This window comes from Erinaceus europaeus, chromosome 20 (assembly GCF_950295315.1).
Source record: "Erinaceus europaeus chromosome 20, mEriEur2.1, whole genome shotgun sequence".
Lineage (NCBI taxonomy): Eukaryota > Metazoa > Chordata > Mammalia > Eulipotyphla > Erinaceidae > Erinaceus > Erinaceus europaeus.
Genome location: NC_080181.1, coordinates 43444386 through 43464702, shown reverse-complemented (window position 1 = coordinate 43464702; position 20317 = coordinate 43444386). Strand labels below are relative to the sequence as shown.

The 20317-nt window shown below is 44.5% G+C and overlaps 1 protein-coding gene across 3 annotated transcripts in view; it reads left to right on the top strand.

Moving 5' to 3' along the window:
* The first annotated feature begins 362 nt into the window (after positions 1-362).
* Positions 363-20317, top strand: part of CHRNA7 (cholinergic receptor nicotinic alpha 7 subunit) — a 137477-nt gene continuing 117522 nt past the window's right edge. For 2 of the 3 annotated variants that reach the window (XM_060179264.1, XM_060179265.1), the window contains exons 1-2: positions 384-520; positions 760-899. In XM_060179264.1, the coding sequence (XP_060035247.1) occupies positions 466-520; positions 760-899 (195 nt within the window). In that variant the 5' untranslated portion in view covers positions 384-465. Of the gene's footprint in view, positions 521-759; positions 900-20317 lie in introns of all 3 variants that reach the window. The other variant, XM_060179263.1, reaches the window with a different exon arrangement.

The following is a 20317-nucleotide window of genomic DNA, read 5'->3' as shown; positions in this document are numbered from 1 at the left end:
GCCTGATTGGCAGGACTGCCGCACCCGCGGGAGCCTGGTTGCCCCCCCTGGGGGGCGGGTGGAGAGGGCTGTCACTCAGCGAAGGGCGGGCCCCAGAAGCACCCCGCTTTCTCCCTCCACAGCGCCGGGCGCAGCGTGTGGCTGAGGGAGCGAAGGAGCCAGAGGGGACCGAGGAGGAGAGGTCAGGGGCTGGAGAGCTGAGGGGACCGAGGCTGAGCGGCGTGGCTGGAGCGCCCGGCTGTAGGTCCCCGGTTGCAGCCTAGCTGCGGGCTGAGGGGCGGGTCGGGTCGGGGGCGGGGCTTGTCACGTGCGGAGCGCGCGGAGGCGGGCGGGGCGGGTGCGCGCGCTGGACTCTTTAAAGGCGCGGAGCCGAGCCGGGAGAGGCGGCTCCGCGGTCTCAGGCGCAGGCCCCGGGCCGACTTCCGAGACGCGGGCGGCTGGCGCGCTGCTCTTCCCTGAGCCACCATGCGCCGCTCGCGGGGAGGCGTCTGGCTGGCGCTGGCCGCGTCGCTCCTGCACGGTAAAGGCACCGGGTGTCCCCGCCCTCCACTCTCCTCCGCGGGATCCCCGGCTGCTCGGTGCGCTCCGTGCCGGAGCCAGGTTTGGGGGTGCCGGTGGCTGCGAGGGGCAGCCTGGGGAACGGGGAGCGCCGCTCTGTCCCGGCTGCGCCGGTTGGGGGCGGCAGGGGGTGCGGGGCTGGGGGCGCACCCCCGCCGGCCTTCCCTGAGTAGCCTTTCTCTGGGCTCTCCTCTCCTGAAGTGTCCCTGCAAGGCGAGTTCCAAAGGAAGCTCTACAAGGAGCTGGTGAAGAACTACAACCCCCTGGAGAGGCCCGTGGCCAACGATTCCCAGCCGCTCACCGTCTACTTCTCCCTGAGCCTCCTGCAGATCATGGACGTGGTGAGTCCCCCCATTGCCGGCAGGCCTGGCCCCTGTGCGCTTTTGGGGGACCTGGAAGCGCCCTGCACCCTGGTGGCAGCTTAGCATGGCGGGGGACCCTCTAGCCGGCTTTCAGTCCAGAGGGCCGAACTCTGATACTGCCTAGGGCCTGCCTGCGGCTCGTGCCTCAGTTTCCCCGCCTGCCTAGCCCAGCCCAAGAGGAACTCCATGGACAAGCTGATGCCACCACGCCGGCGGCTACCTGTGTGTGGTGACTGGAGTCCTGCTCCTCTAGCAGCTTGGAAACTTACCACTCTTTTCCAAGCTGAGCATTGGCAGGAAAAACAAAAAAGTCCCGGTGGCCACTTAGTGCTCTTTGTGGCACAAGTATCAGCATACATCCTGATACTGGGTGTGGATTTAGCCACAGCTACACTTTCCCGCTGCCGGGTGGGATGTAGGGGCCTGAAGGTGGTCCTTGGAACTGGTTAATTTCTCCAGGGACAGGGCTAGCTGGAGTGTGTAGACCCCTGATTCCAATAGTAGTGACCCCCGCCCCCGTCGGTCTTTCTGGCAAGCTGGGGCAGTCCTGCTCTGACTGATAGCAAGGCTAAACAGCCCCCTTACACTTTGTCTGTTCCTTCCCGCCAGACCATTCAGGCTTCCTGCCTTTGCAGACTACTTTACTGCTCACTTCAACTGGCAGATCTGTAATATTTGATTTGTATGTTCGTTCTTTGGCTCACGTAGACTGCTTCACATATTCAGCTTTTATGAACACGGCCTTCATATGATATCAATACTTTGCAAGCATGTCTAATTCATTATGAATGGGTTTCAGTATCTCTGTCTGCACAAGGCGCTAGATTCTACTCTGGAACAGGGAGGGCTAGGGCTAATGTTTGATAGGCAGGAGAATGCCATAGGAAATAGGAGTGGGAATAGCCACTGTTCCAGACAGAAAGTGCTGGAAACCATCAGAGGGATTCAGGTGGTGGCATAAGAGACAGGTGACATTTCACAAGTCTGCAGATGGAATACCCACACTCCCGCTGCTGCCTCACTTAACCTGGCTGAAATCACTGCCATGAGTGAGTCTCTCCTGATAGCATAAGCATTTTGTTACACATGTGCTTCCTCCGGTAGACAGAAGTGTGCTTAAATATATTCAGTATACTTGTGACAATGTGGAGACGTTATCAGAAGAGAGCTGTACAGGAGGTCAAGGACTTGTCTCATAGGTAGCAGAAGAACATTATTGCTGATGCCAGAGCTCAGGCTATTGGGAAAAGGAGGTTTTTCAGTTAAGAAAAGAGAAGATAAAAAAAAAAAGGTTTAGTATTGAGTCAAGTGAGGTTAGAGATGGCGGTGCAGAAGCTTTGGGGAGGGGCACAAGGCTCAGGAGCATTATTATTATTATTATTGTTTACTTTAGGGGGAAATTTTCTGTTATTCCATGAAGCTCAGGATTTGTTCATAGGTAACTTGGTAGGTTCTGGCTCTCCTGGTTTCTTCCAGGCTGGTCTTAAGTTAGTTGCATAGACGTCTTGAGGCCATACTTTTCTGATAATAAAATGACATGATTGTGTACCCTGGGAAGTGGTGCAGTGGCTGGAGCCTTGGACTTGGAGGCATAGAGTCCAGAGTTTGATTCCCAGCATTGCATATGCTGAAATGATGCTCTGCTTCTTTCTCCCTTTTTTTGTGTTAGCAAGTGAATTTTTTTTAAAAAAAACATTTTATGTATTTAGAATAGATATAGACAAGTTGAGAGAGAAGGAGAAGATGAGGGAGAGAGAGCGAGAGAGAGACACCTGCAGCCCTACTCCACTCGTGAAGCTTTACCCTTGCAGGTGGGCGCCGGGGGCTCGAACCTGGGTCCTTGAGCACAACCTGGTGTTCCACTGTATGGTCCCCCATTTTTCAAAAACACATAGCACTTATTTGGTCAATGTGTTAGGCTAAAGAATGTGGAGGTAGCTTTGAAAGACCTTAAAGCAAAAGATATGAATATGGTCATATTCATTAAGCCATAACAGAATATGCCACCTCCCCAGGGAACACAACCGAGCTTACATATTCCACCAGAGGTGCTTGAATGGGTGGGGAAATAGATGATCTCCAGCCCCCTTGCCCAAAGTTAGCAAATTCGCTCAAGCCCTGCTGCCTCACCATTTGTTTGTATTTCTTTCTTTTTTAAAAATTATCTCTATTTATCTATTTGGATAGAGACAGCCAGAAGTCGAGAGGGAAGGGCTTGATAGAGAGGGAAAGAGACAAAGAGACACCTTCAGCCCTGCTTCACCACTTGTGAAGCTTTCCCCCTGCAGATGGGGGTCAGGGGCTCGAACCCAGGTCCTTGAACACTGTAACATGTGCGTCCAGCCAGGTGCGCCACCATCTGGTCCTCATTTGTCTGTATTTTTACTTAGCTTTTTGGTACTGCCTGGCTGAGGTGAGGGGGTACAGCGGCCATTCAAAGAGCAGAAGGAGTAAGCAAATGAAACAGGTCCCCCCCCAAGACTCTGGTAATCTTCTCTCTCCAAAAGGTTTGTTTATTTATATTAACAAAGGACAGACAGCAGAGAAGAGAGAACCAGAGGACCACTTAGGCACATGCAGTGCTGGGGATCACACTTAGGACTTCCCTGTGATCTATCACTGCGGGAACTGACAGTCTCTTACTGAGCATCACCCACGAACTAAGAAACTACAGGTTTCTTTCTAGTCACTACAGCCTCTTTAAGAAACCCACAGAACCCAGGCTGATGAGGGATTTGGGGCTCTTATGAGATGTTCAGGCATAAGCTACAGTTACAAGGTTTGGAAACTTAGAAAATAAAACCTGTACACTTTGAAAAGCTAGGAAATTGGGGTGGGGGTTAGATAACTTAATAGTCATGCAAAGAGGCTTTCCTGCCTAAGGCTTCAATGACCCAGGTTCAATCCCCCTGCACCACCATAAATCAGAGCTGAGCAGTGCTCTGGTAAAATAAATAAATAAATAAATAAATAAATAAATAAATAAATATATATGTCAAAGATCAAGGGGGCTGAGCAGTTGCACAGCAGGTTAAGCACACGGACCAGCGTAAGGATCCTGGTTCAAGCCTCCAGCTCCCCACCTGCAGTGGGATCCCTTCTCAGGCAGTGAAGCAGGTCTGCAGGTGTCTGTCTTTCTCTCCCCCTCTCTGTCTTCCCCATCTCTCTCAATTTCTCTCTGTCCTATCCAACAACAATGATAGCAATAACAACAACAATAACAATAAACAACAAGGACAACAAAAGGGGAAACAAAAGGCCTCCAGGAGCAGTGGCTTCGTAGTGCAGGCACCAAGCCTCAGCGATAACTGTGGAGACAAAAAAAATCATAAACACTGCATTTCATTGGCATTTCAGCATTAGAGAAATGAGTAAAGATGGCTGTTGTTAGTCAATGGCCATTGGAGCATTAGCCATATGTTGGCCATGGACATAGTCAGGGACACCTTGAACTTGCAAGATTATGCAGCAGCCTTGGGGAAATTGCTTTACCTTACTAATCCCTGCTTCCTCATGTGTAAAATGAGAAGAATAATACCCATTTCATGGAGTTCTGAGAGTATTAAACAAGAGAGAGTGCTCGCCACACACTGGTGACTCACTGTAAGGTTTGCTCCATCTTACTTATGGAGCCAGTCAATGCAAAGGTCAGAAAGTCAGTGCCTAGAAATGGGGTCACAGGGCGCTCAGGTCCAAAGGATGCTGAAAGTTTGGAGCACTCCATCGGACTCAGAAAGACCTTTGCTTCTCCTTGCCTCTGTTAGAGTTGATGACTTCTTTTATAGAACAAAGTCAGCACGATTATTTCAACTGTGTCTGATTGACGGTGACTGTCCTGATATCTTGGGTAGAAAGAAAAATCTCTGTATCAGAAATAATGAAATATGCTAACGTTTGTATTCCAGCTGGACTTGGCTCTGCCTGGTTTTGAAGCCAAGCCAGGACTTGCCAGCTTGAATTTCAGCACCCTGGACAGAGACACAGTTCTCATAAGGGTTTTTTTTTTTTTTTTTTTTTTTTTCCTTACAAGTTCAATTCCAAGATTCTTTTGTCCACTCCCTCTGGTCTGGGCTAGTGATCATTTCCATCCAATTTTGTCATTGCTGTCCCCCCCTTTTTTTTTCCAACAGAAAATTTCTAGGGAAGACAGCATATGATACTATACAGTTTGTTTCCATGAGAGATCTACTCCTCTTCCCAGAGATTTATTCTGCCCTTATTTATTGAGCTCTTCTTGTGGGTTATCTTAGATTCTTGGAAGTCATAAGTGACAAAGGGGTGATTTCTCTTTTTCTATGTTACAGTCTAGCTGGGGGGAAACTGAGGCAGGTCCAGATCTCACAGGTGTAACTGAACAGACACATCTGCTCAAAAGCTACACATATCATATACATTGGAGAAAACTTTTCATTTCAGTCAGGGTGTCTGGAAATGGGTTCAAAGAGGCAGCCTATAGATTCCTAAAAGTAAGCAGCTGTTTTCCCATTGGAGAAGTTGTGGAAGGGTTTCCAGGTCATGGGAGAGAAGATGCAGAGGGACTGAGAACAGGATGAGGGCAAGAGATCCTCAACAAGCTGTGTCTGTGCAACATGCTGGCTCGCAGTTACTTGTGCCTACATTTTTTTTTCCTGCAAGACTTCTTCGAAAATGTAATGTGTTCAGGCATTATTTATTTATTTTGAGAACTTATAACAGAAAGATATGGAACTGACCGAGTCGTATAGAACTTGTAAGAATTATGTTCTAGAAATCTCTCAGAGAATGAGTTCACTGTGGGGTGTCTGTTGTTGAATGTCTTGAATCTCCCTGGAGAGTTCAGATTTTTGCCCCAGCTTTTTACTCTTGAGTCTCTCAAGGACAAGGACAAGCAGTGTGGGCTGGCAAAATACTGGCTTACTGGAAAAGTCACAACATATATTCTTCTTTTGTAAAAATGTGTCATGACTTTTCTGACCACCCAGTAGCTCTCTTGGGTAGTGTACTGTTTTGTCATGCACATGACCCAGGTTTGAGCCTGGCCTCTGGCACACTGAAGGAAGCTTTGGTGCTGCTATGGTCTCTTTCACTCTGTCTCTACTTTAAAAAAAGGAAGGAAGGAAGGAAGGAAGGAAGGAAGGAAGGAAGGAAGGAAGGAAGGAAGAAAGAAAGAGGCAGTATGCCAGGGGCATTTTGAAGCTGCAGGATCCAGATCTGCTTGCCGTAGCTGATTTTAACAAGGAAAGAAAAAAAAAAATCCAGGCCTTGCTATCTGTATTCAACCCAGTAGGTATACATTATATCAGTTGTTTGGAACGAACAACAATGCACATGTGGTTTAAAGATAAAGGGTGTGGGTTCAAAGGGATTTCTTTCCTTGCTGTGGTCTGTTGGAGCTATTAGGCCCCTTCTGAAGTAGAGGTGAAGAGTGGGAAGGTGTGGTGGGTTTTTACAGCAGTGGAGGGATGTTTTGGATCGGTGTTTAGATAGAGGATGCTGCGGGTGGTGTGTGTGTGTGTGTGTGTGTGTGTGTGTGTGTGTGTGTGTGTGTGTGCGCGTGCGCTTCTGTACCTGCTAGATTAGAGAGGAGGGAGCACATAGGCCAGGGTCGAAAGCTGGCTAAGCTGGAATGTTTTCTGTGAAAAGGTTGACAAGTATACAGACCTCAGAGACATTTTGGTTGTACTTTGTTTTAAAAAATTATTTTAGTTACTTAATCATTTTTGGGTAGAGACAGAAACTGAAATGAAAGGAAGAGATAGGGAGGGAGGAAGAGAGACACCTGTAAAGCCCCCCCCCGCAAGTGGGGACCAGGGACTTGAATCCAGGTCTTTGGTCATTGTGCACTTAAGGACACGTGCACTCAGCTGCGTGTGCCACCACCCTGCCCCTCAGTTGTACTTTCTATGATATATAGCCGAATAGATGAACTTCATGTAGGTACACAGATAAATTTGGTAAGCGAAAGTACCTAAATTATTCCTTAAATGCATACTTTGACTTGGGGTGATTATTAATTAATTCACTCTTCGAACTTGTAACTGGGCTGAGAGTGAGATAATATATCAGAAATCATTTTGAGGTAATGTAAATGCAAGGTTCTAAGCGGCCAGCATTTCCTCATAGCCCTCCTTCATGTATGTCATTTAATCATTCTCTTATGCACAGACAGTTGAAAGACCATTCTAAGTGTTGCTGTGCATAAAATAGATGAGCACAAGTTCTGAAAGCTTGTTCTCCAGAACACAAGGGATTTAAAGTGAACAGTATGAGCTGACGCATTACTTACACACAAGTGTGAAACACGTCATTGAGCATGAATGATTTGGACATCTTGGTTTTCCAGATTCAACTCTTTAGAAACTTGAATCACGGGACAGTAGGACTCTGTGGTTGGGCAGTTGGCATTTGAAGATGGCAGGGCTGTTTTGGGGAGCCCAGTATTTTAAGGACTTGCGTGTGACCTGAGATTGGGGGGGGCGCTCTTTTGCTCAGATCTGTGAGGTTTAGGATTATGCTTTTGTTAGTTACTATTTTTTAAAAAAAATATTTTTATTTATTTATTTTTGGATAGAGACAGGGAGAGAGAAATTGAGACAGAAGGGGGATAGAGAGAGAGAGAGGGAGAGGGAGAGAGAGACAGAGAGAAACCCATGAAGACCTGCTTCACTACTCGCAAAGCTTTTCCCCTGCAGGTGGGGACCAGGGGCTCGAACCTGGGTCGTTGGGCACTGTAATGTGAGTGCTTAACCCGGTGTGCCACTACCTACCCCCCTTACATACTATTTAAAATGCTACAGTTCTGCTGTAATATTACCAGATACCACCTGCCAGAATTACATCTATAGTGAAACTTACGAAGAGATTCCAAGGTACTTTGCTTATCCTAACAATGATTTTTAGAACCAGTAGTTTTTTTTTTTTTTTTTTTTAAAGAATATGTGTTAGGGGCTGGGTGGTGGCACACTTGGTTGAGTGCACATGTTACAGTGTGCAAGGACCTGGGTTTGAAACCCTAGTCCCCACCTGCAGGGGGAAAACTTTGGAAGTGGTGAAGCAGTATTGCAGGTGTCTCCCTGTCTCTCTCCCTCTCTATCACCTCCTTCCTTCTGGCTGTCTATCCAATAAATAAATAAATATAATTAAATTAAAAATTAAAAAAGGATATTTCATTTGTATTTTTACTTTAGAGAGAATGACAAGAGATACTGGGAGAAGGGCCAGGGCACTGTTCAACTCTGGCTTATGGTGGTGCTGGGATTGAACCTGGGGCTTTAAAGCCTCAAGCATGAAAGTCTTTTTGCATTACTGTTATGCTATCTCCCACACTCTGGTAGTTCTTTTTGAAAACGTTTATTTATTTTTAGATCAAGATGGAGAGGTAGAAAGGCAGAGGAAAAGACCACAACATCAAAGGCTTCCCTCAGTGTGGTGGGGGCCAGTCTTGAATCTAGGTTGCACACATGGCAAAGGAGTGCACTATCCAGGTGAGCTGTTAGGCCAGCCCTAGAAGTGTTCTTTGTTTTATTTGCTGGGGATGGGTGCCTGCACTACAAATCCACTGCTCCTGGAGGCTATTTTCTCCCTTTTGTTCCCCTTGTTTATTGTTGTTGTTGTTGATGTCGTTGTTGTTGGATAGGACAGAGAGAAATCAAGAGAGGAGGGGAAGACAGAGGCGGGGAGAAAGATACTTGCAGACCTGCTTCACCGCTCCTGAAGCGTCTCCCAATGCGAGTGGGGAGCCGGGGTTTCAAACACGAGATCCCTACGCTTGTCCTTGCGCTTTGCGCCATATGCGCTTAACGTGCTGCACTACCTCCCAGCCCCCACCCCCCACTCCAGAAGTGTTCTTAAAACTGCAGATGTGGGGGTCAGGCGGTAGCTTAGCAGGTGAAAAGCGCAATGACAAGAAGTGCAAGGACCTGTGTAAGGATGACGGTTCGAGCCCCTGGCTCCCTACCTGCAGGGGAGTTGCTTCACGAGAGGTGAAGCAGGTCTGCAGATATCTATCTTTCTCTCCCCCTCTCTGTCTTCCCCTCCTCTCTCCATTTCTTTCTGTCCTATCCAACAGTGATATCAATAGCAACAACAATAATAACTACGACAATGATAAAACAACAAGGGCAATAAAAAGGAAAAAAAATAGCCTCCAGGAGCAGTGGATTCGTGGAGGTGCAGGCACCGAGCCCCAGCCGATAACCCTGGAGGGAAAATAAATAAATACATAGAATTTAAAAAAGAAAACAAACAACTGTAGATGTATCAGGGCCAGGTGTCTCTCCCCTCTCAGTTTCTCTCTATCATATCAAATATTAAAAAAAGAAAATAAAGATAAAATGGCTTCTGGGAGCAGTGGATTTGCTATGCACTCAGCCCTATGGAAATAAACCCTGATTGGGGAAAAACAAACAAACAAATAAAAAAAGCAAGAAACACTTCAAAACCAAACCAAACTTGCAAATACAGAATGTGTTTTGTCCAGGGAACTGAATTAAACAGGCAAATAAGAGGGGGCTGGAGAGGAATAAAAATAACCACTCAGAGCATGGTCACTGAAGACATTCTCATGCAGTTCAGGCTCACTTTCTGTTTAGAGGAAGTATAGGGAAATGTTTGAGTCTTCTTTTTTTAATTTTATAACTTTATTGACAATGACAACATTGATTTACGAAGTTATGAGATTCCAAGGATACATTTGCATATATTATTCACTTACTTACTTTTAACATGCTTTTCCTTTATTGGGAGATTAATGTTTTTTAGTAAATACAGTAGTTTGTACATGCATAACATTTCTCAGTTTTCCACATAACAATAAGTCTTAAAATGACAGGGCATCTTGTAGGACTCCTTAAATGACAGCCTTCTCTCTCTCTCCCTCCCTTCCGTTCTCCTCCTGCCTCCCTCTGTCTCCCCATTCCTCCTCTCCTCCCCTTTCTCTCCCATTCCCCCCATCCTTCCCCTTCTCCAACGCTCTCCCCTCTCACCTCCCCATCTCTCCTCCCCACTCTTAAATCTGAGCAAGTCCAGCCTGAGGGAACCAGCCAGCTCAACCCAGCTTGATTTAGCTAGTGGTGGTGGTGAGAAATTGGGCTTTAGTCCTTGTAAGGGACTGTAGTTCTTGTTCTATGTAGTTCTATGTAAGTTCTGTCGTTTTGTATCTATGTAATAGGATGTAAATATGAAGAATTGACTAGGATCTTCCTTTAGTTAGTGATCCTGGACTCCTCTCTCCTCTTCTCTCTAGAATCTGTCAAACTCTTCATACACTTTGGTCCTCTTGGGCTTTGCTTTAGAAGTTATGGTATCTTCTGGAAAAAGAGCCCCCAAATCCTGTTATTCCCACTAGATTTGCTGTTGTCCTGGACCTTGACACTCAGTTTCTCATTGCCTTATTAATATTCTTTATTATTATTATTATTATTATTTCTTTACCAGAGCACTGCTCAGCTCTGGTTTACGGTGGTGCGGGGAATTGAATTTGGGACTTTGGAGCCTCAGGCATGAGAGAGTGTTTGCGTAACTATTATGCTATCTATCTTCCGCCCGTCACTATCTTTTTTTTACCCTTATTTATTTATTTTTATTGGGAGGTGAATAGTTTACAGTATACTTGTTGGCACAATTTCTCATCTTAGCATGATAGGTATCTGTAAAACACTCTCACCCCCAAATTAAGTCCACCATCATGGACCAGGATCTGAAAGCTCCCTCATCCCTAGCCCCATCTCTGCCCTCCTTCCTCACAGTTTTTTGCTTTGGTGCACTGAACCACCAGTCCAAGTTTTGATTTTGTGTCCTAATGCCTGGATGTATAGGGTTAGCTCCAGTTTTCGTGATTGTTCTTGCTAATGGGTTGGTAAGAGCTACCGCCTTCAGGGATCAGGTGTTGGCACACCTGGTTAAGTGCACACATCACAGTGAGCAAGGACCCGGGTTCAAGCCCCTGATCCCCACCTGCAGGGGGAAAGTTTCATGAGTGGTAAAACAGGGCTGCAGGTGTCTCTCTGCCTCTCTCCTCTATATGCCCCCTCCCCTCTCAATTTCTCTCTGTCTCTATCCAATGATAAATAAATAAATAAAATATTTTTTTTTTTAAAAAAGAACCACCTCCTTCCTTGGCAGTCCACATAACAGAACTGAAAGTTCAAATTAAAATTTGTTTGCAATGCACCTTTATAACAGACGTAGCTTTATTATGGGAGGAAACCCCTCCTTCTCAAGCCTCCTTAGGACTCTGTGCCATCAGCATGCACAGGTCTCTCAGCTCTGTAGACTGAAGGTTGTGGGCTCTACTGCTAGAGGCATCTGTCTTGTCAATGTTGCCTTTTTTAAAACAATTTTTTATTTATAAAAAGGAAACATTGACAAAACCATAGGATAAGAGGGGTACAACTCCACACAATTCCCACCACCAGAACTCTGTATCCCATCCCCTCCCCTGATAGCTTTCCTATTCTTTAACCCTCTGGGAGTATGAACCCAAGCTCACTGTGGGATGCAGAAGGTGGAAGGTCTGGCTTCTGTAATTGCTTCCCCGCTGAACATGGGTGTTGACAGGTCAGTCCATACTCCCAGCCTGCCTCTCTCTTTCCCTAGTATGGTGGGGTTCTGGGGAGTTGGAGCTCCAGGACACATTTTTGGGGTTGTCTGTCCAGGGAAGTCTGGTCGGCATCATGATAGCATCTGGAACCCTATCCAGAGAATCCCAGGTCACAGCTGCTCCTTGTTGGAGCTCACACCAGCTGCTGCTTCCATCTTGGCTTCCAATCCAATGTTGCCTTTTTAAGTCGACCACTGAAGACATTCCACAAAGGGGTCTGTCTTCTCAAAGCTCCTGTTTCATCCCCCGACATGCTGTTCAAGGAAGAGAAATAGTCTTGTCGTGGAGGGATGCCAACGAAAATCTCTGTTCTCTCATTGATCTATTAGGACTAGGGAGCGTTGTACTTTTCTTCCAGAAGAAGGTCATTTAGAACTTTCCAACGACTAGTCACCTAGTCTTTATTTCAGTAGTTTTCTTATTCAGAGACCAAATCTGCTGTGATCCACTGTCATCAGGCTCAACCTGACGCTGTTGACTGGCTACGGAAGAAGGGCAAATGCTAGAAGAAGCAGCCAGAAACAAAAAATTGAAAACTTATATAAAATCATGTACACATGAGTGTGTGTATACACACACACACACACACACACACACACACACACACACACACACACACACACACCTGAGAGAGCAAAAGCTCTCCCAGAAACTTAAGATAATTGACTGAAACTAAACCCCCATAACATGCATTAAAAGTCCCTGCAGGAGAACAGGCTGTGAGACAGGCCTGGGCATATGTGTGTGACACCACGCTCAGAGTCAGGCAAGAGCTGAAGAGGCTGACCTGTCCCCACCACAGGTGGCAGTGGGCCTAGGGGGAAGGTAGATTAGAGCTGTCACAGCTAATGAATGCCACCCGTGAGGCTAGGAAATTTACACTTGGACTCACTGGAAGCAAATCATCTGGTGATAGAAGAGATGGTGTCTGCATATCAGCGCAAAAGCATTTGAGCAGAAAAATGTGCTTTTCTTTATTTTTATTATTGTGTGGAGAGAAGGCGGATCTCAAGTTGTGTGAACAGTTCTGAGTTGTGAAATGATTTCTGGAAGCTCACCTAGCTGTTTTTTTTAATTTTTTTTTTATTTAAGAAAGGATTAATTAACAAAACCATAAGGTAGAAGTGGTACAACTCCACACAGTTCCCACCACCCAATCTCCATATCCCACCCCCTCCCCTGATAGCTTTCCCATTCTCTATCCCTCTGGGAGCATGGACCCAGGGTCATTGAGGGTTGCAGAAGGTAGAAGGTCTGGCTTCTGTAATTGCTTCCCCTCACCTAGCTGTTTTAAGATGCTCACGCATGGCCTTGAATTATGCTGGGGGTTTGCTGAGATTAAGCAAATTAAGCCACGACTGCTCACTGATTTCCGAGGGAGATTTGATTAAGTTCTACTTGTTCCAGCTTCCAATTGAAATCACTAACCAGAAAACACTCATTTGACCACTCTTTTTTCCCTCCTAAGAGATTTTTATCGACATTGGAAGGAACATTTAGTACACCAGCTAGCTCCCAGACAGAATTTTCACTGTGAAAGCCACTATTTGATCCTATTTCAAACTTTTAATTGTGGTATAGTGGGTACCCACAACATAGCACAACATTAAAGAGGAGAACTAGATGACTCGTCCAAAAATTAACTCACTCATGTTAGCACTCACCTCATTCACCTTCTTTGGATTTCTCAGTAGGAAAGCATGAGCATGATGTCAAGATTCAAGATTTAGCGTGGGGGTAGATAGCATAATGGTTATGTAAAGAGACTCCCATGCCTGAGTGTCCAAAGTCCTAGGTTCAATCCCCTACATCACCATAAGCCAGAGCTGAGCAGTGCTCTGGTAAAAAAAAAAAAAAATCAAGATTTAATTTTGACCTTTGTTGCAACTTTCTAGTGAGCCAACACAAGCATATTTCTAATACAAGCACATTCCTTTTTTTAAAAATATCTTATTCATTAATTTTAATGCAAGAGACAGAGAGACAAAGTGGGAGAAGGAGAAAGGGGCCAGAGCACTGCTCAGCTCTGGCTTTATGGAGGTGCTGGGGGTTGAACCTGGGATCTTAGGACCTCCAGGCATGAAAATCTTTTTGCAGAACCATTATGCTGTCTCCCCAGCCCCACAATTCATTTTTAAATTAGTGATTCAATAATCATTAACAAGACTGTAAGATAACAGAGGTACAATTCCATATAGTTCCCACCACCAGAATTCTGGATTCCATCCCTTCCTTTGGAAACTTACCTATTCTTTATCCCTCTAGGAGTATGGGCCAAAATTCTTTTTTTTTTCTTTAATTTTTAAAATATTTATTTATTTATTGGATAGAGACAGCCAGAAATCGACCGTGGAGGGGGAAATAAAGAGGGAGAGAGACACCTACAGCACTGCTTCACCACTTGCAAAGCTTTCCCCCTACAGGTAGGGACCAGGGACTTGAACCTGGGTCCTTGTGCATTGTAACATATGCACTTAACCAGGTGCACCACCACCCATCCCCGGACCAAAATTCTTTTTGAAGTGCAAGTGCAGAAGGAATTCATTTTTCTGAGAGTTACCCAAGTCCTCGCCTGTTATTCCTGTTCAATCATTTGTTTTTATCATATGAATATACCATGATTTATTATTTTGTGGACAGATATTTCAGTTGTCCTTAGCTTTCATCTGTGGTGAAGATTGCTGTTGTGAGCTTCTCTGTTGTGTATGTATTTTTTATGCATCTCTATCTGTTTCTTGCATATATTTATTCATGGCAGTTGGCTGGCTAGATCACAAGGTATCACATCTAACTTTCCAGATGGAACCAAATATTTTTCAAAATGGCTTTCCCAGGGAACATTCTCTCACCACCCACTTTTTTTTTATAGCTATATTTTATCTGTCATTAATAGCGGTTTGTTTGTTTGGGTTCCCCCTCCCCAAGTTCACGTGTATCAGTTCCAGATTCAGCATATAAGCGAAACCATGTAGTTGTTGTATGTCATCTCTTGACTCATAACCACCTCCAGTTCCATCCACCACCAGCTGTGTCTTACATGGTATCTTTCCCTCTATACTTATCACCACTTGGTATTTTCAGTCTTAAATTTATATTCTGGCAGGTGGAGTGTGGAATCACCTTCTGATTGTAATTGGCAATGTTTTCATTGCTGATTTTTCCACTCTGGTCTTGGTGTTCTGTTGTTTGTTCCCTGGGAATTCTTATGAGTTTTTGTGGATTATAAACTTGAGCTCTTCTTAGTCAGTTATATGCTTTGGCAAATATCTTTTCAGACTTTTTTGCTTTTTAGATATTTTTTTTTCTCTCTCGTAAACTTTCAGTTTTTTTTTCTTAGCATTTATTTACTTATTTGTTGTTTTTTTTCTCTTTGCCACAAGGGTTATCTATCACTGTGGCTCTGTGCCTGCATGTTGCTGATGTTTGTTTGTTTATAGAGGGTGAAAGATAGGGAGAGAAAAAGACGCACTTCTCCATTGCTCCTGAAGCCTCGCCTATGTGCCTATGTATCTGCTCCCAGGTAGTGGCCAGGGACTTGAACCAGGGCCCCCTCACATGGTAATGTATGTAGTCTACTGGGTGAGCTATCTCCCAGCCTTTCTTTTGTAAAATTTTTTATTTATTATTTACTTTAATTTTTTTTTTTTGTTTATAAAAAGGAAACATTGACTAAACCATAGGATAAGAGGGGTACAACTCCACACAGTTCCCACCACCAGATCTCCGTATCCCATCCCATCCTGTCCCCTGATAGCTTTCCTATTCTTTAACCCTCTGGGAGTATGGACCCAAGGTCATTGTGGGATGCAGAAGGTGGAAGGTCTGGCTTCTGTCTGTAATTGCTTCCCTGCTGAACATGGGCATTGATAGGTTGATCCATACTCCTAGCCTCCCTAGTGGGGCAGGGTTCTGGGGAATCGGAGCTCCAGGACACATTGATGGGGTTGTCTGTCCAGGGAAGTCTGGTCAGCCTCATGCTAGCATCTGGAACTTGGTGGCTGAAAAGAGCGTTAGCATATAAGCCAAACAAACTGTTTACCAATCATGAACTTAAAGGCTGGAATAGTGCAGGTAAAGAGATGGGGGGGGGGGTTTTCTCTGCTTTGTAGATAGCTAGTAGGCATATTTTAGTTCACTTTCAAAGGGCCTGTTTTTTTTTTTTTTCCCTGAGCCTGAAATATGATATGCAGGTGGACCCAAGTTATTGTCTAGGAGATGATGTCATGCTGGAAAAAGGACCAGAAAGCTGGATCAGGGAAGAAAGTAGATTCCAAATATGGGAAAGGTGTATAAATATTGTTGACTGTAAACCCCATTGATTTGATGTATCTGGGGCCCATATTCAGCTTAGGAGCCTATGTGACCTCTGCATCCCTGTAGATCTGAGCTCACATTCTGTGGTCATGAGTAGGGACATTCCAAGCTTCCCCAATATCAGGACCCATCTTCCTCAGGTGTAGCATAGAGTATGTTGTCCCTCCTCCCTTCGAAGGATGGAACATTCTTTACTATTGTTGATCCAAGTTGAGACCAAGATCCTATCGGGGACCCACAGAGGGGCATGTTGTGTTGTTCCTGATAGAGATAACTGGTAACAATGGGGAGAGGGATTTATTCAAGGTCTAGGCCCATCATGTCTGTTTGGGAATATCAGGACTCACCAAATAGGGCCCCAGCTGATGGGGTGGCCTGATAATGACTAAAGAGTCATCATTAAAGTATGCCAGTCTCTTGCCCTTATTCAGCTTTTGCAGTCCTTGCTTTGATGAGGTTAGCTGTGGAGTGAGTGAGGGAACTGTAATAGGAAGTAGGTGAGGAGGGTATGTATGTAGTAGACACTATTTCATTATGAACTTGATACTGACTCACTACAGACTATTATGTATTTTTGCTTTCACGTATATATTTTTGCCCTAGTTTATGGATACAGGTGAACATATGCTCTATCTCACGGGACCTGGTCTATACCTAGGTTTTGGGACTTTGTTAGGAAGTGAACCACCTGGAATGAAATTAGAGAATCCTATGAAAGGAAAGGTTTCACCTGAATAGTGAGTCTGAAGGGTTGACATTCTACATCTGATATCTCTGGACACAGTCTGAAGTAAAGCATGCTGAGGTGGTACTTGCGTTGATTAGGCTGGGATCGGTGGATGCAATATCATTTGGCATGAATTGAGAGAAGCATGCAGGAAAGTGAGCCCCACCCTAGAGGTTCCAGGACTGGGGGAAATATAGGCTCTAAAGAGGAAGCAGGAGGTTCCTGCTATCTTAGGGTTTAAGGAGAGGGATTTATTTGAGGTCTAGGCCCATTATGTCTTTTTGGGAATCTTAGGACTCCCCAGTTAGGGACTCTGGCCTAAGCTTTTTTTTTTTTTTTAATATTTATTTTAGTTATTCCCTTTTGTTGCCCTTGTTTTATTGTTGTAGTTATTATTATTGTAGTTGTTGTTGTATAGGACTGAGAGAAATGGAGAGAGGAGGGGAAGACAGAGGGGGGAGAGAAAGATAGACACCTGCAGACCTGCTTCACCACCTGTGAAGCGACTCCCCTGCAGGTGAGGAGCTGGGGGCTCGAACCGGGATCCTTATGCAGGTCCTTGGGCTTTTCACCACCTGCACTTAACCCACTGCTCAACTCCCTGGTCTAAGCTTTTAAGAGAGTCAACATATCAAAGACTCAGCCTATGTATTAAAAAGACTCTGTGCCTTAAAAAGTTTGAGACATTTAATTAATTTTTCTCCTCTTATATTAATTAAATAGTGATTTATATGACTACAAATTAATAGGAGTGTACATAAACACCATTTCTGCCACCAAAAGGCTGTGCCCCATCCCATCCCCCCACTCCACCCCATGAAGCCAAACATCCACCCTCACCCTCAACCCAGGGTTTTTACTTTGGTACCCTACTCCAATGTTTTGTAAACTTTTAATGGAAGTAGAATTAACATTTTTTATTAGTGATTTAATAATTAACAAGATTGTAGGATAACAGGGTATATTTCCCATCACCAGAGTTCCATGACCCATCCCCTCCATTGGAAGCTTCATTATTCTTTATTCCTCTCTGGGAGGATGGACGAAAATTCTTTTTGAGGTTCAGGAGCTGGGAGGTCTGGCTTCTGTAATTGCTTCTCCACTGGACATGGACATTGGCAGGTAGATCCTTAGCCCCAGCCTGTTTCTATCTTTCCCTAGTGGGTTAGGACTCTGGAGAGGTGAGGTATGGAAGTAGAAGTTACGTGTAGATAAAATGCATCTCTGGACAGAGTTATGCATTGTAGCGTAACTTAATTCATAAAATCTTTTCTGTATCTGCTGCTTCTTACGTTGTCTTAAAAAACTCTTTCCTGTCTCCAAGCTCATAAAGGTCTTTTTTCTAAATAGTCTTTTGGGGACATTTTTTTTTTCTTTTGTGGCTGTTTTTGTTTCATGTGAATCTCTGGAATAATGATCAGTTTGTCTTGTTTTGCTAAGATAATCAAGGGGTTGTTAGTGTAATGGCTGCATGATTATTGAACTTTATCTTACCAGGACATGGAAGTATCCACTGCAGTCTATTCTCAAGTAGACATTTCACTTCGTTGGTGTGTGTATAATATGGAAGAAAGAATGGGATATGTCACATAACTCTTTCTCTCCCCTCTTCCTTCCTTCCTTCCTTCCTTCCTTCCTTCCTCCCTTCCTTCCTTCTTACCTCCCTCTTTCCCACCCTCTCTTTCTCTCTCTCTTTCTTTATTTCTTTTTCTTTCTCTCTCTCTTTCTTTTTCTTCCTTCTCAGAGTGAGGGCTTCATGTAAGTTTTTACTGCTCTCAGACCGACTTTTTTTAGCCATATATATATATATATATATATATATATATATATATATATAATAACTCAGGGACTAGGCAGTGCCACCTTCTCAAACACATATTTACCATGTGAAGGTACCTGGGTTCAAGCCTCTGGTCTCCTCCTGTAGGGGAAGCTTCATGAGTGGTAAAGTAGTGTTACAGGTGTCTCTCTTTTTCTGCACCCCCTCCCTTCCTCTCCCTAACATCCCTTATAGTTTCTCTGTGTCTCTATCAAAGAAAAAAGAAAAGGGGGGAAATTATATAGGTAGAGAGAGAGAGAGGGAAGGAGAGAACCCACAGTAGCAGAGCCTCACCTGGTGTGGTGACACTTCCCTTGTGGCATCGGAGACTGAGCCTGGGTTGTACGTGGTGAACTATCTGCTGGCCTTATGTTTCTTGAGTTTTTAAAATAGAGATTACTTTGTGGGCCTGGTGGTGGTACACCAGATTGAGCATAAATGTTACCTGGGTTCAAGCTCCTGGCTCCTCACCTGCAGGGGTGGGGGTGCTTAATAAGCAGTGAAGCAGGTCTGCAGGTGTCTCTCTGTCTCTCTCCATGTCTATTGCCCCCCTTCCCCTCTCAATTTCTCTCTACCCTATCCAATGAAAAAAGAAAGGGGGGTGATAGCTACTAGGAGCAGTTTAATTGCTGTACAGGCATCAGGACCCAGAAATAACTCTGCTGGCAAAAAATAAAGATTTATTTTCCTCAGAAGCTAGATAGGGAGGTAGAGAAAGGGGGAAAGAATAAAGAAAGAGAGGAACCAGAATAGCACTTGGACACATGTGCTGCCAGGAAGGCTGGGACTCTTATCTGTTTTGACACTTCCCAGGCTGCGATTATTAATTTGTTAATGTAAGTTTTGAAAAAAAAATGAAAAAAATTTAAGTTTGTAAGGATTTCAACATGACACACAGCTTTCACAAAGCTGATAGTAGCCAAAGATTCCTGGGAAGTTCTTCCCTGTGTCCCAAGTTTTCTCGTTTCTGTCCACTGACTCAAACAAAAACTATTAGCAGATTAGTCCTGGTCATTACTATGCTCATTTTTTTGTATTTCTCTTCCTTAGTCTTTCTTTCTTTAAGGTCTTATTTATTTATTTTAGATAGAAATTGGAAGGGAAGGAGGCGGTAGAGAGGGAGAGAGACAGAGAGACACCTATAGCCCTGCTTCACTACTTGTGAAGCTTCCCTCCACTGGGGACTTGAACCTGGGTCCTTGCACATGGCAATATATGCGCTCAACCAGGTGCACCACTGCCTGGCCCTTCAGGATCCTTTTTAGAACCAACTACTTCCCCCCACCCCCCTTGGTTATGGGGGTGCAGATGAGTCTACATTTTTCAAGAGTGATGGTTTTGTTCATTCCTGGATTTATTTATTTATTTATTTATTTATTTATTTATTTATTTATTTATTTATTTAATGGGTAGAGACAGAGAAACTAAGAGGGAAAGGGAAAAACAGAGAGGAAGAACATGAGACACCCACAGCTTCATTGCTTGTGGAGATTTCTCCCTACAGGTGGCGACCGGGGACTTGAGCCCAGGTCATTCATCTTCTATTTGATGGTGGAGAATATGATAGTACAGAATGTCGCTTCGATGACGTGTTTCAGATGTGCTCTGTCTTGTGGGGTTTGTCAGAAAACTTTCTCTGTGTCTGTTAAGGTGGTTAGGTAATTTTGGTTTTCTGTCACTCAAGTATGATATATTGATTGATTTTTGTGATGTTAAACCGATTTTGTTTTCCCGGGAAGTAGATTCTACTTGGGTGAGATGTATGATTATATATTGCTAGATTTGGTTTGTGGATCTCTTTTGGGTTTTGGCATTGATGGTCATAAGATATTAGTTTCTAATATTTGCTTGTCTTTAGGTTTGTTATCAAGTAAATTATAGTTAACAGAATGACAAAACACAACACACACACACACACACAAAAGGAGGGGTTCTGGAGAACATACACATTTGCCTCC